Source organism: Caretta caretta, chromosome 14 (assembly GCF_965140235.1).
Source record: "Caretta caretta isolate rCarCar2 chromosome 14, rCarCar1.hap1, whole genome shotgun sequence".
NCBI lineage: Eukaryota > Metazoa > Chordata > Testudines > Cheloniidae > Caretta > Caretta caretta.
Window position 1 is genome coordinate 831,436 of NC_134219.1, and position 23,211 is coordinate 854,646.

General features: G+C 49.3%; 1 protein-coding gene across 2 annotated transcripts; it reads left to right on the forward strand.

Annotated features, from left to right (window-relative positions):
• The first annotated feature begins 2,747 nt into the window (after nucleotides 1–2,747).
• On the forward strand, nucleotides 2,748–19,936 carry ARHGDIA (Rho GDP dissociation inhibitor alpha). Of its 2 annotated transcripts, none has more exons than XM_048817429.2 (6): nucleotides 2,748–2,874; nucleotides 14,768–14,978; nucleotides 15,519–15,602; nucleotides 16,791–16,867; nucleotides 17,048–17,111; nucleotides 18,100–19,936. In XM_048817429.2, exons 2-6 carry the CDS (start codon nucleotides 14,789–14,791, stop codon nucleotides 18,297–18,299), a joined length of 615 nt encoding a protein of 204 aa, XP_048673386.1. In that variant the 5' UTR covers nucleotides 2,748–2,874; nucleotides 14,768–14,788; the 3' UTR covers nucleotides 18,300–19,936. The 2 variants fall into 2 exon arrangements, with proteins under 2 accessions (XP_048673386.1, XP_048673387.1); XM_048817430.2 differs by lacking the exon at nucleotides 2,748–2,874 and adding an exon at nucleotides 3,150–3,298.
• Nucleotides 19,937–23,211: the final 3,275 nt, after the last annotated feature.

A 23,211-nucleotide genomic window follows, 5' to 3' on the forward strand; every position in this document is an offset into this window, starting at 1 on the left:
GCTGATCCCACCTCTTCAGTATTTTTACTGTAAACAGTTGCTGTGCGAATTCAGTGACTCCAAAATGCCAAGTAAAGATTTAGTCTTTCAACTATCAATTCCCTATTGAATTATTTCTATAAATGGCTTTGGTGTTTGATTAAAAAACTTATAGCAAAAAGAATCTAGAGGTCATAATCTTCAATTTGTACTCATTACTAATCTACTGGCAGTTGGGCCTGGGAAAGAGCTATCTTCCAGCTCTTTGGGGAAATGCAGCAAAGGAAACCTCAGCTTGTATGGCTCTAAAAGCAAATGTGGCTGATAAGGTACAGGACACCTCTTCTACCTTCCCAGTAGTGTTCGCATTGGAGAAGAATGCTAAACCTAGAAATCAGGAGAAAGCAAATCATACACAGGGCCCTTGTGCCAATGCAACCACAAGTACTTCATTTGGACTTAAGTGTTCATGTGTCTAGGCCCAACATATGATCATTAAGTGACAAAATATGAGGACTTTTCTAGACTGGTGAGGCTAGAGATGAGAACTTCTGCATCATTGGTGGGGGGAGTCAGGTATGGGAAGCAGTATCACTATTGTTCATGTACTCCACAGCTAAAATAAGCAATGAGAGTTAAGTAGACAGTTTTCAGCATGGAAAAGTTGAGTGTGTGCCCTAGGCATGAGATCAAGATTCCCTACCCCAAATGATGGTCCAGGGACATCTACATCAAACACGGCACCGGCCACCGACAGTACCAGGTGAGAGCCGGTATGACATCGTGCATCAACTATGAGAAAGGGACCGAGAGACTTTTTCCATGGGACCATATGAACTGGAAACATAAATTCACTGAACATTAAATCTCACCAAATGAGGGTAAATCCATCCTCATCATCGTATCCGCTCATTATACTCCACACCTGAACATAGCCATTATATGAACAACATACCCCCATATCTCAATGTCTGTACTTTGAGCTGTTAAACTTTTACCCCCAATCGGGGAGATTGCAGATTATGTATTCCTTATGCCACCCGTTCCTAAACTGAATTTTGCACCCCTTGATAACCTGTACCTTCCCTGATAACTAGAAACTTCTATGCTTAAACTCTGTACTGTTTTCTTTTTATTTCAACATCATCTTAATAAAATTATTAAATCTGTACTCAGGCATGGGCACCCAGGTTTGCCAAGCCTGCCTCTGAGCATCCACACTGCAGAATTGCACAACTCCTACCTGTGCAGCTGCATCCATACTGGTACTTCAGTTACCTGGATTTGGCACTAGGATTTCTGTAAGTGTATTGCAGGGTACTTAGTGTCAGTGGACCCGCTCTAGGAATTGTTTTGCAATGTATTGTGGGAGAACTTGGGCCTGTCTCTTGGGCCTCTGTGCCGAAGTGTTCTTAGCCTATCAGCATATTTAATGGTGGCACTTCCAGCTCGGCATGCTCTTCAGTTGTCTGTTCCAGCTGGTGGTAAGGGATGTATGCAGCACAAGCTGTTCCCGGTTGGGGCAGGATGTGGGTAGAGGCTATGGGGCACACTGGAGGGCATTTTATCAGGGGTTTCCGAGCTGTGGAAAGTAGTGGTGCGTCATGGATATTGGATGATGGAGTGGAGACAGCTGATGCTTGCTATATTGTTGTGGATTCCCCATAGACACAGCATGCTGCAGGACAACTAGCACAAAGGTAGGATATCATCATGGGGACCTGGGATGAGCAACAGTGACTCTAGATTAACTTCCACATGAGGTAGATCTTCATGGAGCTGGGTACCTATACCTTACCCGGCCAGGTAAGCAAGCCCAGGTTCAAAGCGCATATAAGACCAGCTATAAGGGTTGTGTAAGGGAAGTAGGGCTAAAACCTGGGTAAGAGCTTGGGTAAGTCTGCATTTAAGACACCTGAGACAAGGATGGGGCAGGGGGAACTGGCCAGGCTCACTGCATGGGACAGACGCTCCCTCCGACAAAGGGAGCGGAGAAGGGGTCGGCTCAGTGCATCCCCACAGGCAGATAATGCTGGCAAAGGCGGAACACCCCACTGAGCAGAGCCTCCTGAGGTTTCCAGCCCGGGACAAAGGTATTCCGGAGCTCCCCTGTCCCGGCACAGGCGAACACTGACCCCTGCTGCCTACTCAGAAAAGGGGCTTTGGGATCCCCTTTCACCCGCTCCAGGGGTCTCTGGGAAGCCTCTTCACGCCACGCGGAGCCCCCACGCGAGCGGGGGCCACCCCCTGTGCGCCCCTCCCAGGCCCCGGGGAGGCCGGGCGAGCTGCCTCTCAGCGGCGCCCCTCCCCGGCTCTCGCTGACGGGGCTCGGGAAACGCAACAAACACGAACGGGAAGGGGGGACGCTAACGCGCTTCCCCCCGGAAGGGGAAAGGCGGCAGCGGAAAACGGGCCGAGCGGGCCCGCCGAGCGCCGGGGAGGGCGGCGCTGAGGGAACCCCAGGCCGCTGAGCTCCGGCCCCGCGCAGCTGGCACGAGGCTCCGGACGGAGCCCAGGCCCCCGCCGCGGTGACGTCAGAGCGCAGGGGCTCAAGTCCAGGTTCGGTGCTTCCGGTCCCGCCCGTCAGCCCCAGGGCTTCCGCTAACAATTAAGAGGCCGGAAGTCCCCCGCTCCCAAGCCAGGAGGGTAACGGAGCCTCAGGAGACGCTCTCTCCAGCAGCCGAACTCTATCATTTCTATTGTCGGTCGCGCGCCCCTCACGCTCTCCTCCGGCCAATCAGCGCGGCGAGGCCTGCTCGGAAGTGAGGCCCTGGGCTCCGTCCTCTTAAAACCGGAAGTGACGGCAACGGCCCGGAAGTGCGGGGGCGCGCGCGGAGGCGGCTGGGCGGGTCTGGGTAGCGTTGTCACAGCAGCGTGAGGAGGCGAACGGGCCGGGTAGGGAGGGGCTGGGATGCGCGGGGCGGGCCCGAGCTGCGGCCCTTCTCGGTCTCCGGGGCGGAGGGGGCGTGGCGGCGGCGGCGGCGGGGGGGCCCTTCGTCGGGCCCGGGCCGGAGTCCCCTGGGGCCTGGCGCACGGTCCCCTCCGCCGCGCTGGTACCGCGCCTCGCGCCCTCAGGGGCCGGCGGTGGCACGTGCTCGGCCTGCTGCGCGCGGGGTGCGAGGCCCGCGGGGCCGCCTGTGCGTGCGCGGCGGGGGCCTGGCAGCGTGTCGGGCCCGCTGGCAGCAGGCCCCAGAGCCGCTCCCGTCACCGGCTCCTTCGGGATCGCGGCCACAGCCAGGCGCGGGCGGGGCGGCGAGCAGCCGCGGAAACGGCGTCTGTGCGCTGGAGTTCGGGAACGGAGGGCACTTCCTGGTTTCTGGTATCTCTTCTCGCTGGCGTCCTGGCTAGCGTTCAAGGGAGCGGGAAGGGAGGGGCGCCTGGGCTTGTGCTGTCTCAAAAAAACCTTCTTGGCTGTCCTGAAAAAACAGGAATCTAAAGTCGTCTTGGCTGTTTTGCTGGAAATCTCTTTGACAGCCCCGAGTCATGAAGTGGGTGCATCCAAAAGCCTTCCTTGAAGGAGTTGGCTTGTTGATTAATCTCTTCTTCTAGCTGTTTCTTAGCTGTGGATTAAATACCGTTTAAGAATAAAGGGAAAACCATTTCCCTTCTTGCTTAATCAGGTTTGTTTTTAGGGCATATGTAGTTTTGCAGTCATCCAGACTATTCAGTGAGAATATCAAACAGAATTCTTAATATAAGAACTGCAGAACTTTTTTCAGGGTTTTTATGTACTGTAAACTTTGTAAAGGACACTAACTAGGTGTTCTTCCGTTATAGCTTATCTTTAGTACCTGGAGTGGAGAGAGGCTGCACAACATGAGTGTGAATTTTACCCACTTCACAGCACAGTCCTTAGAGTCCTGATGGTGGAGTCTTTTAAAAACTGGTGCAATGATGTGGGAGGAGCAAATTAAAAGTTGTTGCTAGACTTCAGTGGGAGGAAGTCTCTGGACTGCTGAGGTGTTAGACTCAGAGCATTTGTATATGGGAAACAGTTTTATGATGGCTCATTACTGCTGTGTGCTGCTGCTCTTAAGTTCAGAGTTGAATCTGAGTGGCAACCTGCTTTTCTGAGTATCATTTAATAAGTGCAATGAATGTTCATATCCTTGTACTTCCCAACCAGCAAAGTGCTCTCCTAGCCTCTCTCAAATGGGGTATTTTCACTGCTTGCTTTTGGATTGCTCTGGTGATGGGGAATCCGGAACTGGTTTCCCTGTGTTGCCTTCCTGCCTTGTTAGAATGGTTAAAGTAAGTCCCGCCGTTTCTTCTGCAATTCCAGACACAGTGCATTTCAAAGTTGGTATGCATGAAGAGTATGCGGTTTGATTGTTAAGGTACCTGATGTACCTGCTTCCACTGTGTGAAAGCCCCATCAGAAGTTGGAGGTGGGGGGAAGGAGAGGGTGATCGGGGGAAGTCCCGGACGACTGGAAAAAGGCTAATGTAGTGCCCATCTTTTAAAAAAGGGAAGAAGGAGAATCCTGGGAACTACAGGCCAGTCAGCCTCACCTCAGTCCCTAGAAAAATCATGGAGCAAGTCCTCAAGGAATCAATTCTAAAGCACTTAGAGGAGAGGAAAGTGATCAGGAACAGTCAGCATGGATTCACAAAGGGCAAGTCATGCCTGACTAAGCTAATTGCCTTCTATGATGAGATAACTCCCTCTGTGGATGAGGGGAAAGCAGTGGATGTGTTGTTCCCTGACTTCAGCAAGGCTTTTGACACGGTCTCCCACAGTATTCTTGCCAGCAAGTTAAAGAATTATGGGCTGGATGAATGGACTATAAGTTGGATAGAAAGTTGGCTAGATTGTCGGGCTCAACGGGCAGTGATCAATGGCTCCATGTCTAGTTGGCAGCCGGTATCAAGTGGAGTGCCCCAAGGGTCGGTCCTGGGCCCGGTTTTGTTCAATATCTTCATAAATGATCTGGAGGATGGTGTGGATTGCACCCTCTGCAAGTTTGCAGAGGACACTAAACTAGGAGGAGAGGTAGATACGCTGGAGGGTAGGGATAGGATAGAGAGGGCCCTAGACAGATTTCTTTTGGCCCAATCCTCTAATTTGATGAGGTTCAACAAGGACAAGTGCAGAGTCCTGCACTTAGGACGGAAGAATCCCATGCACCACTACAGACTGGGGACGGAATGGCTAGGCAGCAGTTCTGCAGAAAAGGACCTGGGGGTTACAGTGGACGAGAAACTGGATATGAGTCAACAGTGTGCCGTTGTTGCCAAGAAGGCCAATGGCATTTTGGGATGTATAAGTAGGGGCATTGCCAGCAGATCGAGGGACGTGATCGTTCCCCTCTATTCGACATTGGTGAGGCTTCATCTGGAGTACTGTGTCCAGTTTTGGGCCCCACGCTACAAGAAGGATGTGGAGAAATTGGAAAGAGTCCAGCGAGGGGCAACAATAATGATCAGGGGACTGGAACACGTGACTTATGAGGAGAGGCTGAGGGAACTGGGATTGTTTAGTCTGCGGAAAAGAAGAATGAGGGGGGATTTGATAGCTGCTTTCAACTACCTGAAAGGAGGTTCCAAAGAGGATGGATCTAGACTGTTCTCAGTGGTAGCAGATGACAGAACGAGGAGTAATGGTCTCAAGTTGCAGTGGGGGAGGTTTAGGTTGGATATTAGGAAAAACTTTTTCACTAGGAGGGTGGTGAAACACTGGAATGCGTTACCGAGGGAGGTGGTGGAATCTCCATCCTTAGAAGTTTTTAAGGTCAGGCTTGACAAAGCCCTGGCTGGGATGATTTAATTGGGGATTGGTCCTGCTTTGAGCAGGGGGTTGGACTAGATGACCTCCTGAGGTCCCTTCCAACCCTGATATTCTATGATCTCTTCCATAGTTTCCCAGCCTCTTTCCTAACAGCTCTGAAAATGGCAGCTTCCCTTTTTTTAAACTAAGTATATGAAACTGCAGTAGTGCTGAGCTCAGCTTAGCATAGTATAGGAAGTGCAGTGTAAGCATTCCCTACACAGTTCTGTTGTTGTTTCTCAAGCTTCACCTGCAGCACACCCTACTAATACAGCCTTGTGGCTCCCACACAACCCAGCAACCTGAAGCATGTATATTCTGGCCTAAACTACAATTATAGTCCAGAATGCTCTGCTGTGTCAGTCCTATGTTTCCCAGAGTTCTTGCAGTGCACCTCAGTCCTAATATTCAGCACTCCAGTTATTCTAGCCCTGTACTAGTTGTACCACCTATGGAACAATAGGGGCATCAAAATAAGCAGTAAGCTGCCTATTGGGCAGTCGCACTTGCAACAGGTTTACATGGTTGTGAGATATTGGCAACATGTTGCTACTACCTTAGGAAACTTGATCAGTCCCATGTGTGCCGCATTTGTTCCATTTGCAGGGCCGACTGGTGTGACAAAATTCCCATTATCAAAATCCTTCATCATTTTTTGAATGTCAGGCATTCAAAGCATGCTCATTGAAACTTAGCTGCTTTGGTTTGGGAATCTCACTTGTATGGCCAACTCATGAGTATCCAAGACCATGTTTTATGGTCAAATAATGCAAGGCATCTGTTCTCATGGTGGCCAGTACAAACAGTGTAAAGACCCAATAAAGTCGGACTTGAAAGCGTATCAGGTTGACCCCATCAGTTGGGAGGCAACAGCCCATGACAGAGCAAGGCGGTAGCAGATTTGTCATGTTGCTGTTAACCATTTGATGCAAGGTGTGTTAACATTTTATGTGAAAAGTGTGAACAGCGCACAGCAAATATAAAAGCGGCTGCAATGGTCATGGACAATCTTGTCTGTTCCACGTGTAACCAGCTTTGTGGGTTTTTCATTGGTTTGACCTTGCGTAGATCATTCACTTATAGGGTTTGTAGAATCCCCTTACGTCGACATGAGACTCCATCATCATCAGTTGTACCACACTGTGGGGTGGCATTGTAATGTTTCCAGTAGGGAAATAAGCAAAGACTCTCCAAACTTTTTGCTTTTATTCTTGTCAATATGTGCAGCTGTGGCTCATGATGAAAAGCTTGTGCATTAACTGGTGTCACTAACCAGACTGCAGCATGCTCAGAATTCAGACTGTTACCTCTGCTCAGTACAGGACTACAAGAGCTCTTAACGGGGAGCACAGCTAATTGGAGTCCTCTGCCATTGAGTGCTAACGGTCTTGACGTGACTGACTGACCGCTCCCCACTTGCTGAGCATTATCGATTGTACTTACTGCAGACCCAAACTGGGTCATCTGCAAAGAGATCATAAGAATGGTCATATTGGGTCAGACCAGTGGTCCGTCTAGCTTAGTATCCTGTCTTCCAACAGTGGCTACTCCCTCTGAAGCATCTGGGACTAAAGAGAAAAAGGCAATTTGAGTGATCCAAACCCTGTCGTCCAGTCCAACTTCTGGCAGTCAGAAGCTTCTTGGACACTTGGATCCAAACTGCAGCGTGCATGAGAGGATGGAGGGCACTTGTGGAGTCCTTTCATTATTCCTGATGACTGGGCAGTGGGTGGATTCAAAGCCCCTCAGATAAGGCGGGAATCCTGACAGTTGGAATTCTGCAGTAACTTTGTGCTAGGGCATAAGAGGGGCTTTCCCTATGGGATGATCAGGCTCTAACTTTCTCTTTCTTCTGAATTCTTGTGGGTATGGTCTTGGGAGCAATTCATGTGAAATGTCCTGTCAATCTACCTGCTGGTGTGATTAGTGAGTCCTTAGTTACTCTTTGCCAGGTGACGCACCCATCCATGTTGCTGCCACCATGGGTTACCATGGTGATGAGCCCAAACTCATTTCTGACCCGCAGTCTTCCTCACTGGGCATAACACATTTACCCACAAGCCAACCAGAATTGTATCTCGCTTGAAGGAACCTTCTGTAAAACTCCGTTATTACTTATTTGTATTCCAGTAGTGTCTAAGGGCTTTGAGCAGGGATGGGGCCACAGAACTTCTAATGTAGAGCGTGTAGAGGTCTGCTCTGTAGAGGTCTCTGTTCTGGGAATTGTTCATGTAAAAGGCAGAAAAGTTCTTGGGTAGCAGGGACTGATGTCCTCCCTTGCAATACTGCTAGCTCCTTGGTTGCCACATCATTAATCAGGCTGTAACTGTAGCCAGGTTGCAGTTTCTTAGGAGCCTGGGTCTCTTTCTAGTGCTCATGTCCTGCCTGCTTAACCCTGGAGGAACTAACAGTTTGTAAGTTTTGAAACAGCAGGGCTCTTGGATAGAGGGATAAAGACAGTAAGAGTTCCCTCTGCTAGGAAGAAAAAACTAGCTGGCTCCTTAGAGACTAGCACATTTATTTGGGCATAAGCTTTTGTGGACTAGAACCCCCTTCATCAGGAAAGCTTATGCCCAAATAAATGTGTTAGTCTCTGAGGTGCCACAAGGACTCCTCATTGGTTTTGCTGATACAGACTAACACGGCTACCCTCTGACATCTGCTAGAAGAGTGATTCGGCCTGCTCCAGTTTCTCACAAGCATTGGTTCATCTTTTGTGATCTCCAAAGTTCTGGTTAGCATGAGGTGCATCTGAAGTCTTCTGCAGCTGCATCATTTCTTGGAGCAAGACAGTCTAGAGCCTGACTCTTCCAGAAGTAGTAGAGTCTAGGAGTTCTCTTCCCACTCAGAAGTGGCTTTAGCCAGCAACAGGCACGTGCTACCCTGTTCTAGATAATTGGAATCTCTCAGGAGCTTGGAGGCTCTTTAGCTCTGTTACAGATCAAGTTTGGTGAGAGACCCTGGAAGGTCCTGCCAGAACTGGCTTGAGGTTCTTCAGTACTGTAGACTCTTGTTAGGTGACATCATGGTAAATGGTGATCTGTCTGTAGTTAAATATGTGCCTGGTTTGAACTTGCAGTCGAAAATTGCAACTTGGGAGAGTCCGAAGGAAGGTGATCAGAGATGAGATGCTAGGCTGGCGGGAGGGAATCCGGTGTTCAGGACAATGGCAGTGACCAGGAGTATGGAAAGGATTCTCAGACCAGGAAGAAAATGACAGTCCATGTAAGGCAACGGTCACGTTGTAGGTGCATTACAGCAGCTGTAGGACAGAAGGTTCTAATAGTGAGCATTTCCTAAGCAGCTAGGATCTGAAGGTGCCTGAGAAGGGAGTTTCCCTGCAGTAATGCCTGAGGTTTGACCTTTGATCTGTCGCACACTATCAGTTATCACATCAGGACATTAGTCATTTTATTGGTTAAATGGAGCTCTAGTCCTTAGAAGAAGGAATTGGGGGGATGGGGGAAGGGACCCGCTGCCTCTTCTGCAGGAGGTCCTATGCCTGCTGAAGATGTTAGGCCTGTGCTCCTGATGGTATGGGACTTGAGCACAGGCCATAGGGTGTCTCTGGGAAGTTCAGTTACAATTGATGCCTTGATTTTGGTTTGCCTAGCAATCTCACCCAGAAATGAATAGCAAAGTGCCAGTTACCCTAAGGCCCCCTCTATCCTACTAACCCTGAACTGTGGTAAATGGCTTCTCCCTGCAACCCAAAGGAAGAGGTCAAGGGCCTTGGGAAAAGCTTTGTGTGCCCGGAAGTCTCCTTCCTTTCTGGCTTGGTGCCTTTCCTGAAGAAGCAGCTGAGGAATTGTGACCTCAGGCTTGTGCTTTTTAGCATAGTCCATTTCTTCTGAGGAGAGATGAGCCCTATCCTGAGCTGCTGGGTGTAACAGCCCTGACCTCCCAGGTGACTGACGGGCGGGGGTTTGCTTTTCCCACCTGTTGTCTGCAGCAGCTTTTCATGGCCTTCAAAATTCTCTAGTTTATCAGTGTGAGAGGAAGGGAAAGGGCTGGTTCCTGTGTGGCTAATGGAGGACTGCAATGGTCCTTAAAGTATCCAGGTTCGTCCAGGCGCTCTGGTGTCCCCGTCCATCCATGCCAATGGGCCTAATGCTTGGGAAGATGGTGCTGATGGAGACTAGGTGCTGCTAGGGGAGGGGAAAACACAAGACACCCCAGCTGCTTTGTTGGGGGGTGAGCAAATGGGACACAGCCCCATGCTTGGGTGCAGACAGAGGCCTGTTGAACTGATTTCCTGCTCTGACCAATGCAAGATTGCAGCTGGTCGTGGTGATGGCAGCAGCAGCTCTTCAGTAGTGTCCGAAGCCTGTGGACACACCCGTGCAGAGCCAAGCCAGCTTCCGGAGCTGAGTGGAGGACTGGGTGGAGCTGCATTCTAGCACTGTGCTGGCCTGCTGTGTTTTGTGTTGAACTTCTGACAGCTTTCCAGCGTCCAGCACTGGCCTGAGTGCAGGTAGTGAATGGCCTTAGAAAGGCACTCTAACTGGCCCTCTTTAACAAGTGTCCGCAGGGGAGTTCACTTCTGGATTCAAGTTCTGCCTTTGGATAGCTTGGCCTCCTCCAGGCTCCTTTTACTCTGACTTGAGGTTTAATTAGTGATTAATTATGACAACTCAAAGTGGAGGCTTCCCTTCCTCTGGTATGAGGGGAATATTTGGAGTTTGGGAGCAAATGGCTGCATCATCCACCAAGGAAAAACAGGAGACTCTCCCTCTGCAGTAAGAAGAAAAGGAGTACTTGTGGCACCTTAGAGACTAACCAATTTATTTGAGCATAAGCTTTCGTGAGCTACAGCTCACTTCATCGGATGCATCGGATGCTGATGAAAACTTGTGGTGGAGTGGTAAATGGGGAAAGGGCAGTCCTACAGAGTGATTTAGATATGTGGTTCTCAACCGGGGGTACGCACAGGTCTTCCAGGGGGTACTAAACTCATCTAGACAGTTGCCTAGTTTTACAACAGGCTACATAAAAAGCCCTAGTGAAGTCAGCGCACACTACAATTTCATACAATGATTTGTTTATACTGCTCTATATATTATACGCTGAAATGTAAGTACAATATTTATGTTCCAACTGATTTATAATTCTATGGTAAAAATGAAGAAGGAAGCAATTTTTCAGTAGTAGTGGGCTATGACACTTTTGTATTTTTGACTGATTTTGTAAGCAAGTAGTTTTTAAGTGAGGTGAAACTTGGTGGTACGTAAGACAAATCAGAAAGGGGTACAGTAGTCTGAAAGGTTGAGAGCCACTGATCTGGATCACTTGATAAGCTGGGCCCCTTCAAAGAAAGTTCATTGATACACCAAATAAAAGGTGCGACATCTAGAACAAAAAATGTAGGTCATACCTGTAAAATTCGGTACTATATCTTGGAAAGCACTGACTCTGAAAAGGATTTAGGGGTCAGAGTGGACAAGTTCCCAGTGTCATGCTGCAGCAAAGAGCTAATGTAACCCTGGGTTGTCTAAATCAGGAGTAGTGAGTCGGAATGAGGAGGTGGTTTTTACCTCAAACTGATTGTAGTGTGTACGATTCTGGAGTCAACATTTTTTGAAAACCTGGAGAGGGTGCAGAAAGAAGCCACAAAAAATATGAGGGGTGGAGAAAATGCCTTAGAGTGAGACCAGTCTGCTTAGTTTATCCAGAAAGGTGTGGTGTGTAAATATCTTGATGGAGAGAAAATACCAGCTACTAAAGGTCTCTTTAGTCTAGCAGAGAAAGGCAGAACAAGAATCGATTGCTGGAAACTGAAGCCAGACAAACTAGAAATAAGGCAGTTTTTTAACAATGAGGTTGATTAACTATTGGAAGGTTAACCAATGGAAGTGGTGGATTTCATCTCTGGTCTTCAAATCCAGATTTAGATGGATGCCTTTCTAAAAGATGCATCAGCCAAACATATTATTGGGCTCAGTACTGGGGTAACAGGTGAAATGTGATATACCAGAGATAAGATATCTTCCCACTGAATTCATAGATTAAGGCCAGAAGGGACAGTAGATCATCTAGTCTGAAGAGGCCCTCTACAATGGTGCAGTGGCAGCAGAAGTATCTGCCCAGCAGCTGGGTCAGTGCTGCCAGTTGTGGAATATCAAGTGCAGACTGGCCATGGAAAGTTTTCTTGTTCACCCCCAAGAGCCGCCTGCTTCCCATCCATCCCTGGGTTAGAAAACCTGTGTAAGAATAATCCTGAATGCTTTTGCTGTTCTCTCCTTGCCTTGTGATGTGATCCTGAAGCTTTTCTCAATACCAAATGCATCACAGCCACCCTGTCAAGATGCTAGCTAAGCAACTCCATCCTCAATAGAGGAAGCTGCTCCATGCTTGATTCATGCTTTCCTTTGGCTAGCCAGAGTAGGCAGAAAATCTCTACCTCAAGTCTGTATGCGTTGCGTGAGCACCCTAATGTGCTGACTGAGAGCACACTGAAACTGCCAGCCCAAAAAGCTAGTTCCTGGGAGCTTTGGCCAGCTCATCAGAAATGCACAGCTCTCTTCCCAGGTGGAGATTCTGTGCTTGTGCCATGCTTGGGTTTGTAGTCTCTTTGGTTGATTTGCAGGCTACGTGAACAGCCATACTTGGACCCAAGAGCCCTGGCAGCTAGAACTTTCTCTTGTCTATTTTGATGGTCCTGCTAGGGCTGTTTCTCTCATATATCAGAGAGTTTGTGGAGAACATCATAAAATGGAGCAGAACTGGTCCCTCAGTCTTATTCCCAAACAAGACTTGCATAAAAGTCCTGGTTGAATGTTTCACTGGAGTCCATCTAGCACCCCCACACGCTTCCATTGGTCCTGCTTTTGAGCAGGGGGTTGGACTAGATGACCTCCTGAGGTCCCTTCCAACCCTGATATTCTATGATTCCTTTACTAAAACCTCCTCCCAAAGGAGTCTGGAAATGAACGGGTCCAGCCAGGTCCCCACTCTCCATCTGACTCACTCTATACCTGACCTTGACGTATCTCTTTCTAGAATGCAATATATGCTGTTGTCACTCGCATGTATAAGAAGTGTAGTAGAAGAAACTAATTGATATATAATCCCAGGGGGTGTGTCATGTCTGAGTTCTGGGAGCTTTTTCCTTAGGCTGATCTATTGGGGGAGTAGAAATGAAATAAATGATCTTTGGTTATGAAACGTGCTGATTAGAAGGTTCATAGATTTTTAAGATCTGAAGGGACCATTATGATCTAGCCTGACATAGGCCAGAAAATCTCACCCAGTAACTTCTGCATAAAGCCCAGAATTTGTTTGAGCTATAGCATATCTTTCAAAAAATAAAATAAAATACTGATTTTAAGACTTCGAATGAGTAAGAATCCTCTTAATCTCTAGCTGAGTTTTCCCAGTGGCTAATTCCTTCACTGTTAAATTGTGCTTTGTTTCTCACCTGAATTTGTCTAGCTTCAAGCACCAACCATTGGGTATCTGTGTAGAGGTGTGGTAGGTGTATATGGTCCTTACAAGTTTGTATTTAACTGTACTGAGTATGGAGTATTTTTGTAGTATACGTGATGCAGTATATTGGAAATGGCTCCCTTGAATAATGAACAGGATTTTATAATTGTCTTATCTGTTTTGACCTCTGCATCCATATATGCAAAATTTTAGGAGGCAAAATGGTGAATGGGAGTAATGAAGGATTTAGGGTATGTCTACACCACCGCAGTACAGCTATGATGCTGCAGTTGTCCTGTAATATAGACACTTCCTACATTGACAGAAGGGGTTTTTCCATTGATATATTTAACCAGCCTCTCCAAGAGGTGGTGGCTAGGCTGGCCTGGCTGAGTCTACGCTGAGGGTGAGGTTGATCTTAATCACACTGCACAGGGAACAGCATTTTTCACAGCCTGAATAGCGAGTCCGATCTAAGTGTAGACCCGGCTAAAGGCTGGGGAAATGGCTGGATCCCTTCATTGCTTGTTTGTAAAGGGTGATACTTCTGGAGTGTTTGAAGCTTCCCTGTAGTGGGCTCCCCAACTGCAAACAGTCATGGGTTTTCAAAGTCTTCACCATTGACTTTAAACTCTTCTGATATTTTTCTGAGGGAAAACCTTGCCTTGGATGATGTGGCCTGTGAGGCTTGAGAGGGGGCTTGTAGGGTAGGAGTGGAGAATGGCTTTTATAATGGGAATGGAGCTTCACCCTTAACGATGGCTACTCCACACACCACTACCTATTGCCTGTTCAGAAAGTGGCTGGAGACTTGCACCACTGAGCTAAGTTAGTACAAATGCTATTAATCAGATAGCTGCTGCTTTTCATTGGCCTTGCCTTGGCTAAGACCTTTGGAAAGGACTGAGTGTGAGATCAGCCAAGGCAGGTGCCTTTTCCCAGCAATTTGGGGACAGACAGTGCCCCTTTTAAAACAGACTGATTCAGTTGCATTTTGAGCTACAGGCCTGTTGATCATTGCTGAGGCCTCTGGGACTTGGGCCAACAATGGAGCGAACATCTCTTCTTAGATAGACTTGAGTGCTGTAGGGAAGCAGACTGTAACAAAGGCCCCAGCTCTACTCTTTGGGTTTCTCCACTCTGCTGTTCTTGTGTGCAAAGGGTTTATCTAATCACACTTCTCGAAAAGTTATCTTTTGTCCTGGCAATTTGACAAACAAAATGCAGAGATTGAAGTCTTCCCCACCCCCTGGTGCAGTTGGGAGTCCATGGGTTAACCAAAGATTCTGCACCTGCTTGCCAAACTCTGACTCGGGCACTTGTAAGAGGGCACACACTGTAGAGAACTAGGTGTTCTGGGAATGTCCTACCCTACCCCCTGAGACAACTACCAAGACCTCCCAAAGGCTTTTGGGAACAAGGGTGCATTGAACTGACCCCTCCGAAAGCTGGAGTTACTGGCCAACTATTTGTGGGGAACCCTGCTTTGGCCAAGGAAGGAATGAGGTATCTATTGAGGAGCCCTGCAGGACTTCTCAGCAGTGCGGGAAACAGCTGCATCAGGCCACTGATTCCATTTCCCATTCTCCCCTCCTAGGTGTAACTCACGTGTGTAAAGATGGCAGAGCAGGAGCCGACCGCAGAGCAGCTGGCCCAGATTGCAGCAGAGAATGAGGAAGATGAACACTCTGTCAACTACAAACCACCTGCCCAGAAAAGCATCCAAGAGATCCAGGAGCTGGACAAGGATGATGAGAGCCTGCGCAAATACAAGGAGGCTCTGCTGGGTTCTGTGAACGTAGCTACTGGTGAGTCCTGGTGTCATCTTGGAGCATGTGGTTCTATCTGTGCAGACATTAAACAGCTACAACAGCCAAGACCCCTTCTCTACACCTTTAACTGCTTCAGGCAGACACTAAGAACTCTCCTACCCTCCTCCCAGATCTCTTCATACATGCTGCTGAAAGCCCAGCTTTAACTCGAGGATGCAAATGATCAGTTGGGAGTAACCCTCCAATATGAGCGCTGCTAGCTGTCTGGTCTGCCAGTCTTTACCTGGCTAGCTCAAGTCAGTCATTGGTCCTTTGAATAAAGCTTGAGAGTCGATATCTTCTGGGATCTTCCTTCTGAATGGAAGATTCTGAGACTTCTTTCTGCCCTGAGTATAAAACAAGGGGAACCCTGGATCTCTGCTCTAGGCAGGCCCATTCTTTCTAGTTCTTACGTGCTCCTTTGCGTTTCCAGGAACTGAGTGAAGGGAGAGAGCAGGATGTAGATGGGCTGGGCCTTGGGGTGGGGATGTCATTAGCACATTTAGGACTTGTCTAACAGCCTCTTCTTCGTCTTAGACCCCAGCACTCCTAACGTGGTCGTGACCAAACTGACACTGGTCTGTGCCACTGCCCCTGGGCCTCTGGACCTGGACCTGACAGGTAAGCAGGAGATGGGCACTGCGTTCCGAGGGGGACAGGCCTTGGCTAGCTCAGTGCAGACAGTCAGGAGCCCTGGTGGGGGCCAGGCTAGGGCCACTGTCCATTCTGGCCTGGAGCCCAGAGGTGGAAGTGACCTGTATTTCCAAACATAACTTGCAGGGGGCCAGGCTCCTGTGAGTTTAGGGCTTCCAGCCTGGTGGTCAGTACTGCAGCCTCTCTGCTTCCTGTACCTGAACTGCAGTGCGAAGGGCCCCAGCACAGTGCCTTTGGACTCCTGTTGGTTGTGCACATTCAGTCCTGCAAGCGCTACTTAGATGCCAGCAGCTGGAGGAGCCCAGGAGCCACTTGGCAAGCGCTGGCTCACTGCTTTTCTAAAGATAGGAAACCCACAGACCTAATCCTGCCATAACTCCTCATTCCTCCCACCAAACTCAGCTCGGGCCATGGGGGGGCAGGACCGAGCCCTACGCCAAATGAAGTATTCCAAATGGCTCCACAAACAAGTTACTGTTGCCAGAACTTTTTTAAAAATACTGCCCCAAAATAAGCGGTTGAATGAAAGGCTTCTCTGGGCTCTAATCCATGAGGAATGTTGCACCAGCCTCCTTTAGTGGCATGAGGCTGGAATCCTGATAATGGGCCCGGAGGTCCCACTAGGATACCTGATTTTTAGTCAAGCAAGGTCTCCAGGTACTCCATTTGAGGATCACGTTTCTTCCTGCTGATTCTGGGAAGAGGAGCTTGGTGTTGAGTCTCCTTAAGAGAGCTAGTCATTCTGAAATTGAGCCATATCCTCTGGTGTGGATAGATGGATTCCTTAGGGCTTGCATGGACTAACTTAGAAATGGTGGTAGCTTCCAGCATGGGTGGGTGCGAGGTGGCGAGGTGGCGAGGTCTCTAAACAGGGACACCCATGAGTAAATCACATTTCTCTTCCTTGTTGGGAGGAGAGTGTGTCTGGGACTCTCTTCCCGCACTGGGCTTTGTGCACTCTTCTGTGGAAACCAAAGGAGTTAATGCAGGAGCTGGGGCGAGGGAGGACCCGACACATAGGAAGGGACACTTCCCCTGCCTGCAGCTTCGCACTTTACATTCCAATAGCTCCAGTCTCTGGTACAGGGCCCACCCCAAATGCATCCCACAGCACAGTCCCTTGGGAGTCTGAGCAAACTTCTCCCTTCTCTGTAGGGGATCTGGAAAGCTACAAGAAGCAGTCGTTTGTGCTGAAGGAGGCTGTGGAGTATCGGATAAAAATCTCCTTCCGGGTAAGAACTTTTGAGGAGTCACTGGCCCAAGCCTGTCTGTATACTCCGGGCATACAGCAACCAGACATCCCAAAAGAGGGAGGTCACCAATCCCAAGGAATGCATTGGGAGACAGGCCCCTGCCCTGGATATGAGGAGGGCTGTGGCCGCTCTGCTGTGAGGTCTTGTTTATCTCTGCAGGTGAACAAGGAGATCGTGTCGGGGCTGAAGTACATTCAGCACACGTTCAGGAAAGGAGTGAAAAGTAAGTGCTTCCATTGTTCCAGACATTGCTTTGCAAGGGGGGTCTCCCAGCCAGCTCAACTACAGTGAGATGCATGTGCCACCCCACTCTCCAGCTGGCTCTGGCATGGTGGGAGGAGACTCTTTACTTCAGAGCAGAGGGTCTCAACCTTTTCCTTGCTGAGGCCCCCTTCAACGTGCTACAAAAACACCAGGCCCTGGTGGGGAGTGCAGGGGAGCACGGGGCTCCAGGCTTGGGGGGGGGGGGCCCTTGGGCATAGGCATAGTTTTTATTTCTATTTGGGAGGTGAGTGCAAGGCCTGGCAGGGCTCGAGCCAGCTCTGCACAGCAGGGTCCAGGGAGGAAGTGCCACCTCCACCCCATGACTCACTCAGGAGGCCACCTAGCCTGTCTGGGCTGTTGGGGAACGCAACCAAAAAATATAACTCAAAGGAGGGGAATCAGTTCAAAAGTCTGAACACCGCTCAGGGTGCAGGGACGGGGTAGCTAGGGGCTGTGTGCAGGGGCTCAGAGCACAGAGTTTCAGCCATGGGGCTCTGCGGCCCCCCTGAAAGGGTTCGTGGGCCCCCCCTGGTTGAGAACCACTGCTCTAGAAGGCCTCCTCATGTGCACCTTTGGCTCAGCACTGGGGGTGGGAAACCTCCTTCAGGCTCTGCAGCAGTACAAGGGCCTGCCTGATGTCAGTGGCTCCGGCTGCATTTGAGCTGATCGGCCTTGAGTGAAGCAAAACTTAGTGCTGAATGAACAGCAGCTTCTTCCCCTCCTGTTGCTTGGCCTGCAGCATGGGGTGGGCAGGTGTCCGTCCCCATGTGGAAGGGGCTCAGAGCTAGCATCGAGTGGCTGAATTTCCTAGCTCTGAGCCCAGCCGTGTGCCTTCTGTGGGGAGATGGCACGGCAGTCGGGAGGGGCTAGAATCTGTTCATGCTCTTCAGCCTCAGCACCAGCTCTGGCGGCTCATTCTTTTCCACCCCACCCCTGTCTCCTTCCAGTTGACAAGACTGACTACATGGTTGGGAGCTATGGGCCCCGAGCAGAGGAGTATGAGTTCCTGACCCCCATGGAGGAAGCCCCCAAGGGTATACTGGCCCGGGGCAGCTACAACATCAAATCCAAATTCACAGATGATGATAAGACTGACCATCTGTCCTGGGAGTGGAACCTGACCATCAAGAAGGAGTGGAAGGAGTAGCCCTTCCACAGGCCAATCCCCAGAGAAAGAGTTAGCCAGGCAGTGGCTACAGTAGAAATCCCACCCTGTACCAAAGTGCTGACATTGGAACCCCACCTTCCCTTCCCATTTTTTAAGTCAACAAGAAGAGCGCTCAGCTCAGTAACCCTTCCCCTTCCCTCCTCCCAGAGAATCACTGAATGGAGCTGACCAAACCATGCTGTCTGCATCTGACCTCCAGCTGCCTGCCTCAGGGGCATCTGTCCCCAGGCCTCTCCACCATGCACAGAAGTGGGAGTGCTTCCTGCCCTCCCCAGGGCCCTGATCAGGGTCTTGTCCCATTGCTGCATCTGACCTTTCTTCATTGGAATAAACCACAGGCAGGTGCTGAAGGAGAGGGACTCTGCAAGCTGCTTCCCACACAAAGGGGGCTTTTCCTAGTGCTCCTGCCCATGGGGTGGTGCCTCATTTTGGGGGCTGAGGAACAGTGATGCCAGGCAGCTGCTGAACCCTTCTGTAGGCTAAAATCATGTCTGTGGCCTGCCCCTCCCCTCCAGCCAGTGTCTTGAACACTGGCTGGCAGCTTCATTTGTGGCTATTTCCTGTAACCATGATGCCTTAATGTGTGTAACATACATTCTCTAGGAAGGGGCCCTGATCTTGTTAGCTCCCACCCCATAGGTTTGTTAGCATGCCGCCCTCTCACCTCAGTCACTCTCATTGAATTGGCTCATTAGAAACGAGTCACAACTAGCTTTGCTGCTGGCCCATTCTCCTGAGCCTGCTGGCCTGAGAGGAGAAGGGCTTGTGGCATTCTGTGCTGCTCCCAGCCCACGCAGAGTCATCCCTGGGGATGTCCAGAGAAAGCTGTCTGGTGGAACTCTCCCACTTTCTGCTATGGAGGTGTTGGCCCTGTTAGTGTAGATCTCAACAGCCCAGTGCCTTCCTGTGTCTGCCCCAGCATCTTTACTGTGGTGGGTCCGGGAGTCATGAGTGCTGCTGTCACCTCCGAATTATTTCATTGGAGCCATTTTTGGCTGTAAAGCACTGAAATGCCAGGGCAGCTCCTGCCCCTTCTCTTGGTTTGGTTTTCGGCTGGGGGATAAATCCGTTCAGTTCTGCAGCTGCTTTCACAACCTGGTCAGAACAAAGAGCTTGCAATGGACAAATATTCAAGAGCAGTTAATGCCTTATGTATCAGTTCTGCCTTTGAAATCTCGTGCCTGGCCTGTCAGTATTTATTGCCTTGACAAGTAGACTCCATGTCCCCAGAGCAGTCCCTCTTCCCCTTGCATCCTCACAGCACTGCAGCCTGGCATCCCTAACACCCACACTGGCCCGGTAGTTGGGGGGCAGGAACTCTCCAGGACCCTCCAGCTACTGAACAAGCATGTTCCAGCTCTGCAGCCATCTTCTCTGGTTGCTTTGATAACACTGATGTTGTACCAGAACTGGGACCAAATGTGTGTGGTTTTCCTGTAGCTACGTCTCCTGCCCCAACTCTTCCTCTCCCTCTCCCCCTCCCCCTGCCCTTTAGAGAGATTTTTGTTCATTTGATTTGGTGCATTTTGTCTGTAAATCTTAGACCCAGATTAACAGATTTGGAATCATCATCTGCTTCCCCTTTTATGACCGTTAAATAAAATCTTCAAACTGACCATGCGCTGTCCCTTTGAATCCTCTTACTCTTCTTCCAGGTCTCCAGAAGGTAAGTGGCCTGTAAGAGGGGGACATCACTAGGACCCCAAATTCACTAATTCCTTGTACACCAGCAGGTGCTGGGAAGGGCTTTTCCCCAGTGATCTTGGGAGGTGGTGGGAACAAAGATTGGGAAGGTGCTTCCCTAGGACTGTTTTCAGAGTAGTAGCCGTGTTAGTCTGTATTCACAAAAAGAAAAGGAGTACTTGTGGCACCTTAGAGACTAACCAATTTATCTGAGCATAAGCTTTCGTGAGCTACAGCTCACTTCATCAGATGCAGCTTCTCCCTTAACACTGTCCCCTTCACTGCTATTGCAAAGGTTTGTATGTAAAGAAAACCTGCCCCTTGCAATCAGCTCCTGCCTTTCCTGTGGCCTCCACTAAGAGGCAGCAGTGGGAGGGGGGAGAATGTGTTAAAATGGGACTATGTTCATACATGGTGCTTTCCAGGCAACCAAGGGGAGGAAGCCTGTGCCCCGAGGAATTAGATATCGAAGAGCCAGATGCAAGTGTCAGAGCAAAGTGCATCGCAGCAAAGGATAGTGAAGAAGGGAGCTAGTGGGAGGCATTAAGGAATCTGGTTGTGGGTGTATCTGGGAGGCTGGAGGAAACGTACTGACTGTAGGCAGAGTTAAGTGCACAGCACCTTGAAGGTGAGGACCAGGAGCTTGGAACGATGCGATGGGAGTGGGTTGGGGTTCGTGGAGCAGTACAGCAATCTTAGTCAAAAGATTTTTTGCAGAGAAGCAGATTGTGATGGGGGGAAGCTGCAGGGAAATTAACTTACTTGTGACAGAGCCACCCCCTTTTCTGCCCTTCATCTTAAGTGCTGCCCTAGGACATGTCTACATGAGCTCTTACTGTGTGGCAAGCTGGGGTGCAGGTCCATCTCTATTGCTCTGGCTGTCCTAATTTCCCCTGCTCACCCAGGCTGCTTCCTGGTCTTGCTGGATGAGGTGCCTTCCCTATTGGGTGGTGAGCCCTGACTTAATCTGTCACTAGTGCAGAGGGTTACTGCAGAACTGAAATTGGCCTGGAGAGGCGGATGCCCAGTATCCAGTCAGTTACAGTGGCCAGCACCAGTGCAATAAACCCACCCATAGCTGGTCCTTAAAGAACTAACTACCTGGAGGCAGTTGGTGGTAGGGTGAAATCCTGTCTGATTCAATCTTAGTGTCCTGCTGCTCACTAGACAGCCACCAGGTGGTGCTAGAAAGCAAGGTTCTTCCTCCCCTGACTCAGGACTGCTGCTGGCCCAAGGAGCAAGTGGCCTAAGTCTTCCCTGACCATTTTGAACCTGAGTAAGTGGGTCCCTCAGTCTGCTGCTGGATCTTGGTCTGAGCCCATGTGGGCATGTGATTTCTATGCAGAGAAGATCCCAGTCTCCCAGGAGCCTGGCTTTTCAAACTGCGGCTGAATGTGCATACCAGTGTAATAGGGTGTTTGCTGGTTAGGCTGTTTGCATCACAATGAGCCATGGTGCAGCTGAATAATTGCTCAGTCCCTCTGAAGGAACAGTTGCGGGCCTGAAGAAGAGATCTGTGTAAGCTCAAATGCTTCTCTCTCCAACAGGAATTGGTCCACTGAAAGATACGACCTCACCCCCCTGTGTGCTCAGCTGCTGGAAAGCAAAACTGCAGCCCCTGCCACAAGCTAGGGGTGAGCGGGTATCTGCTGGAGTGGCAGCCTTGGCAGGGCAGTAGCTGGAGGTGTGGGATGGGGGTTAGAACGCTCCAGGGGGAGAGAACCAGCTCCTGGGAGCAGGGTAGGTCTGTTGAGGTGCTGGGTTGTAGAAGCCGGTCGGCATTGTGAAGTGCCTGTGCCACTGAGTTGGCATTCAGGAGCCCTGCATTCTAGTCCCAGCTCTGCCACTGACTTCCTCCGTTGATGAAGGTGAGCTGCTAGGTGCCCTTTTCTCTGAACAGAAGATCGGCCACAGTGGGTCAGAACAAAGGTCCATCCAGCCCAGTATCCTGTCTGTTGTCAGTGGCCAATGCCAGGTGCTTCAGAGGGAATGAACAGAACAGGCAATCATCAAGTGATCCATCCCCTATCGTCCACTCCCAGCTTCTGGCAAACGAGGCTAGGGACAGCATCCCTGCCCATCCTGGCCAATAGCCATTGATGGACCTTCCCCCATGAATTTATCTAGTTCTTTTTTGAACCCTGTTATAGTCTTGGCCTTCACAACATCCTCTGGCAAAGAGTTCCACAGGTTGACTGTGCGTTGTGTGAAGAAATACTTCCTTCTGTTTGTTTTAAACCCTGTTGCTTGTTAGTTTAATTTGGTGACCCCTAGTTCTTGTGTTATGAGTAAATAACACTTCCTTCTTTACTTTCTCCATATCCATCATGATTTTATAGACCTCAATCATATCCCCCCTTAGTCTCCTCTTTTCCAAGCTGAAAAGTCCCCGTCTTTTTAATCTTTCCTCCTATAGATGCTGTTCCATACCCCATATCATTTTTGTTGCCCTTTTCTGTATCTTTTCCAATTCCAACATACCTTTTTTGAGATGGGGCAACCAGATCTGAATACAGTATTCAAGATGTACCATGGATTTATATAGAGCAATATATTTTCTGTCTTATCTATCCCTTTCTTAATGATTCCCAACATTGTTAGCTTTTTTGACTGCCACTGCACATTGAGTGGATATTTTCAGAGAACTATCCACAGTGACTCCAAGATCTTGAGTGTTAACAGCTAATTTAGACCCTATCATTTTATATGTGCATTACTTTGCATTTATCAACATTGAATTTCATTTGCCAGTTTGTTGCCCAGTCACCCAGTTTTGTGAGATCTCTTTGTAGCTCTTCACAGTCTGCTTTGGACTTAACTATCTTGAGTAGTTTTGTATGATCTGAAAATTTTGCCACCTCACTGTTTATCCCTTTTTCCAGATCATTTATGAATATATTGAATACTACTGGGCCAAGTACAGATTCCTGGAGGAAACCACTATTTACCTCTCTCCATTCTGAAAACTGACCATTTATTTCTACCCTTTGTTTCCTATCTTTTATCCAGTTACTGATCCATGAGAGGACCTTCCCTCTTATCCTGTGACTGCTTACTTTGCTTAAGAGCCTTTGGTGAGGGACCTTGTCAAAGACTTTCTGAAAATCCTAAGTACACTATAAACACTATCCCCTTGTCCACATGCTTGTTGACCCCCTCAAAGAATTCTGGTAGATCAGTGAGGCATGATTTCCCTTTACAAAAACCA

Excerpts from the sequence above, each read along its gene's own strand:
- ARHGDIA (XM_048817429.2), top strand. The coding sequence starts at position 14,789 with ATGGCAGAGCAGGAGCCGACCGCAGAGCAGCTGGCCCAGATTGCAGCA. Across the intron at positions 14,979-15,518 it reads TTCTGTGAACGTAGCTACTG|ACCCCAGCACTCCTAACGTG; the intron begins GTGAGTCCTGGT and ends TCTTCGTCTTAG. Across the intron at positions 17,112-18,099 it reads GTTCAGGAAAGGAGTGAAAA|TTGACAAGACTGACTACATG; the intron begins GTAAGTGCTTCC and ends GTCTCCTTCCAG.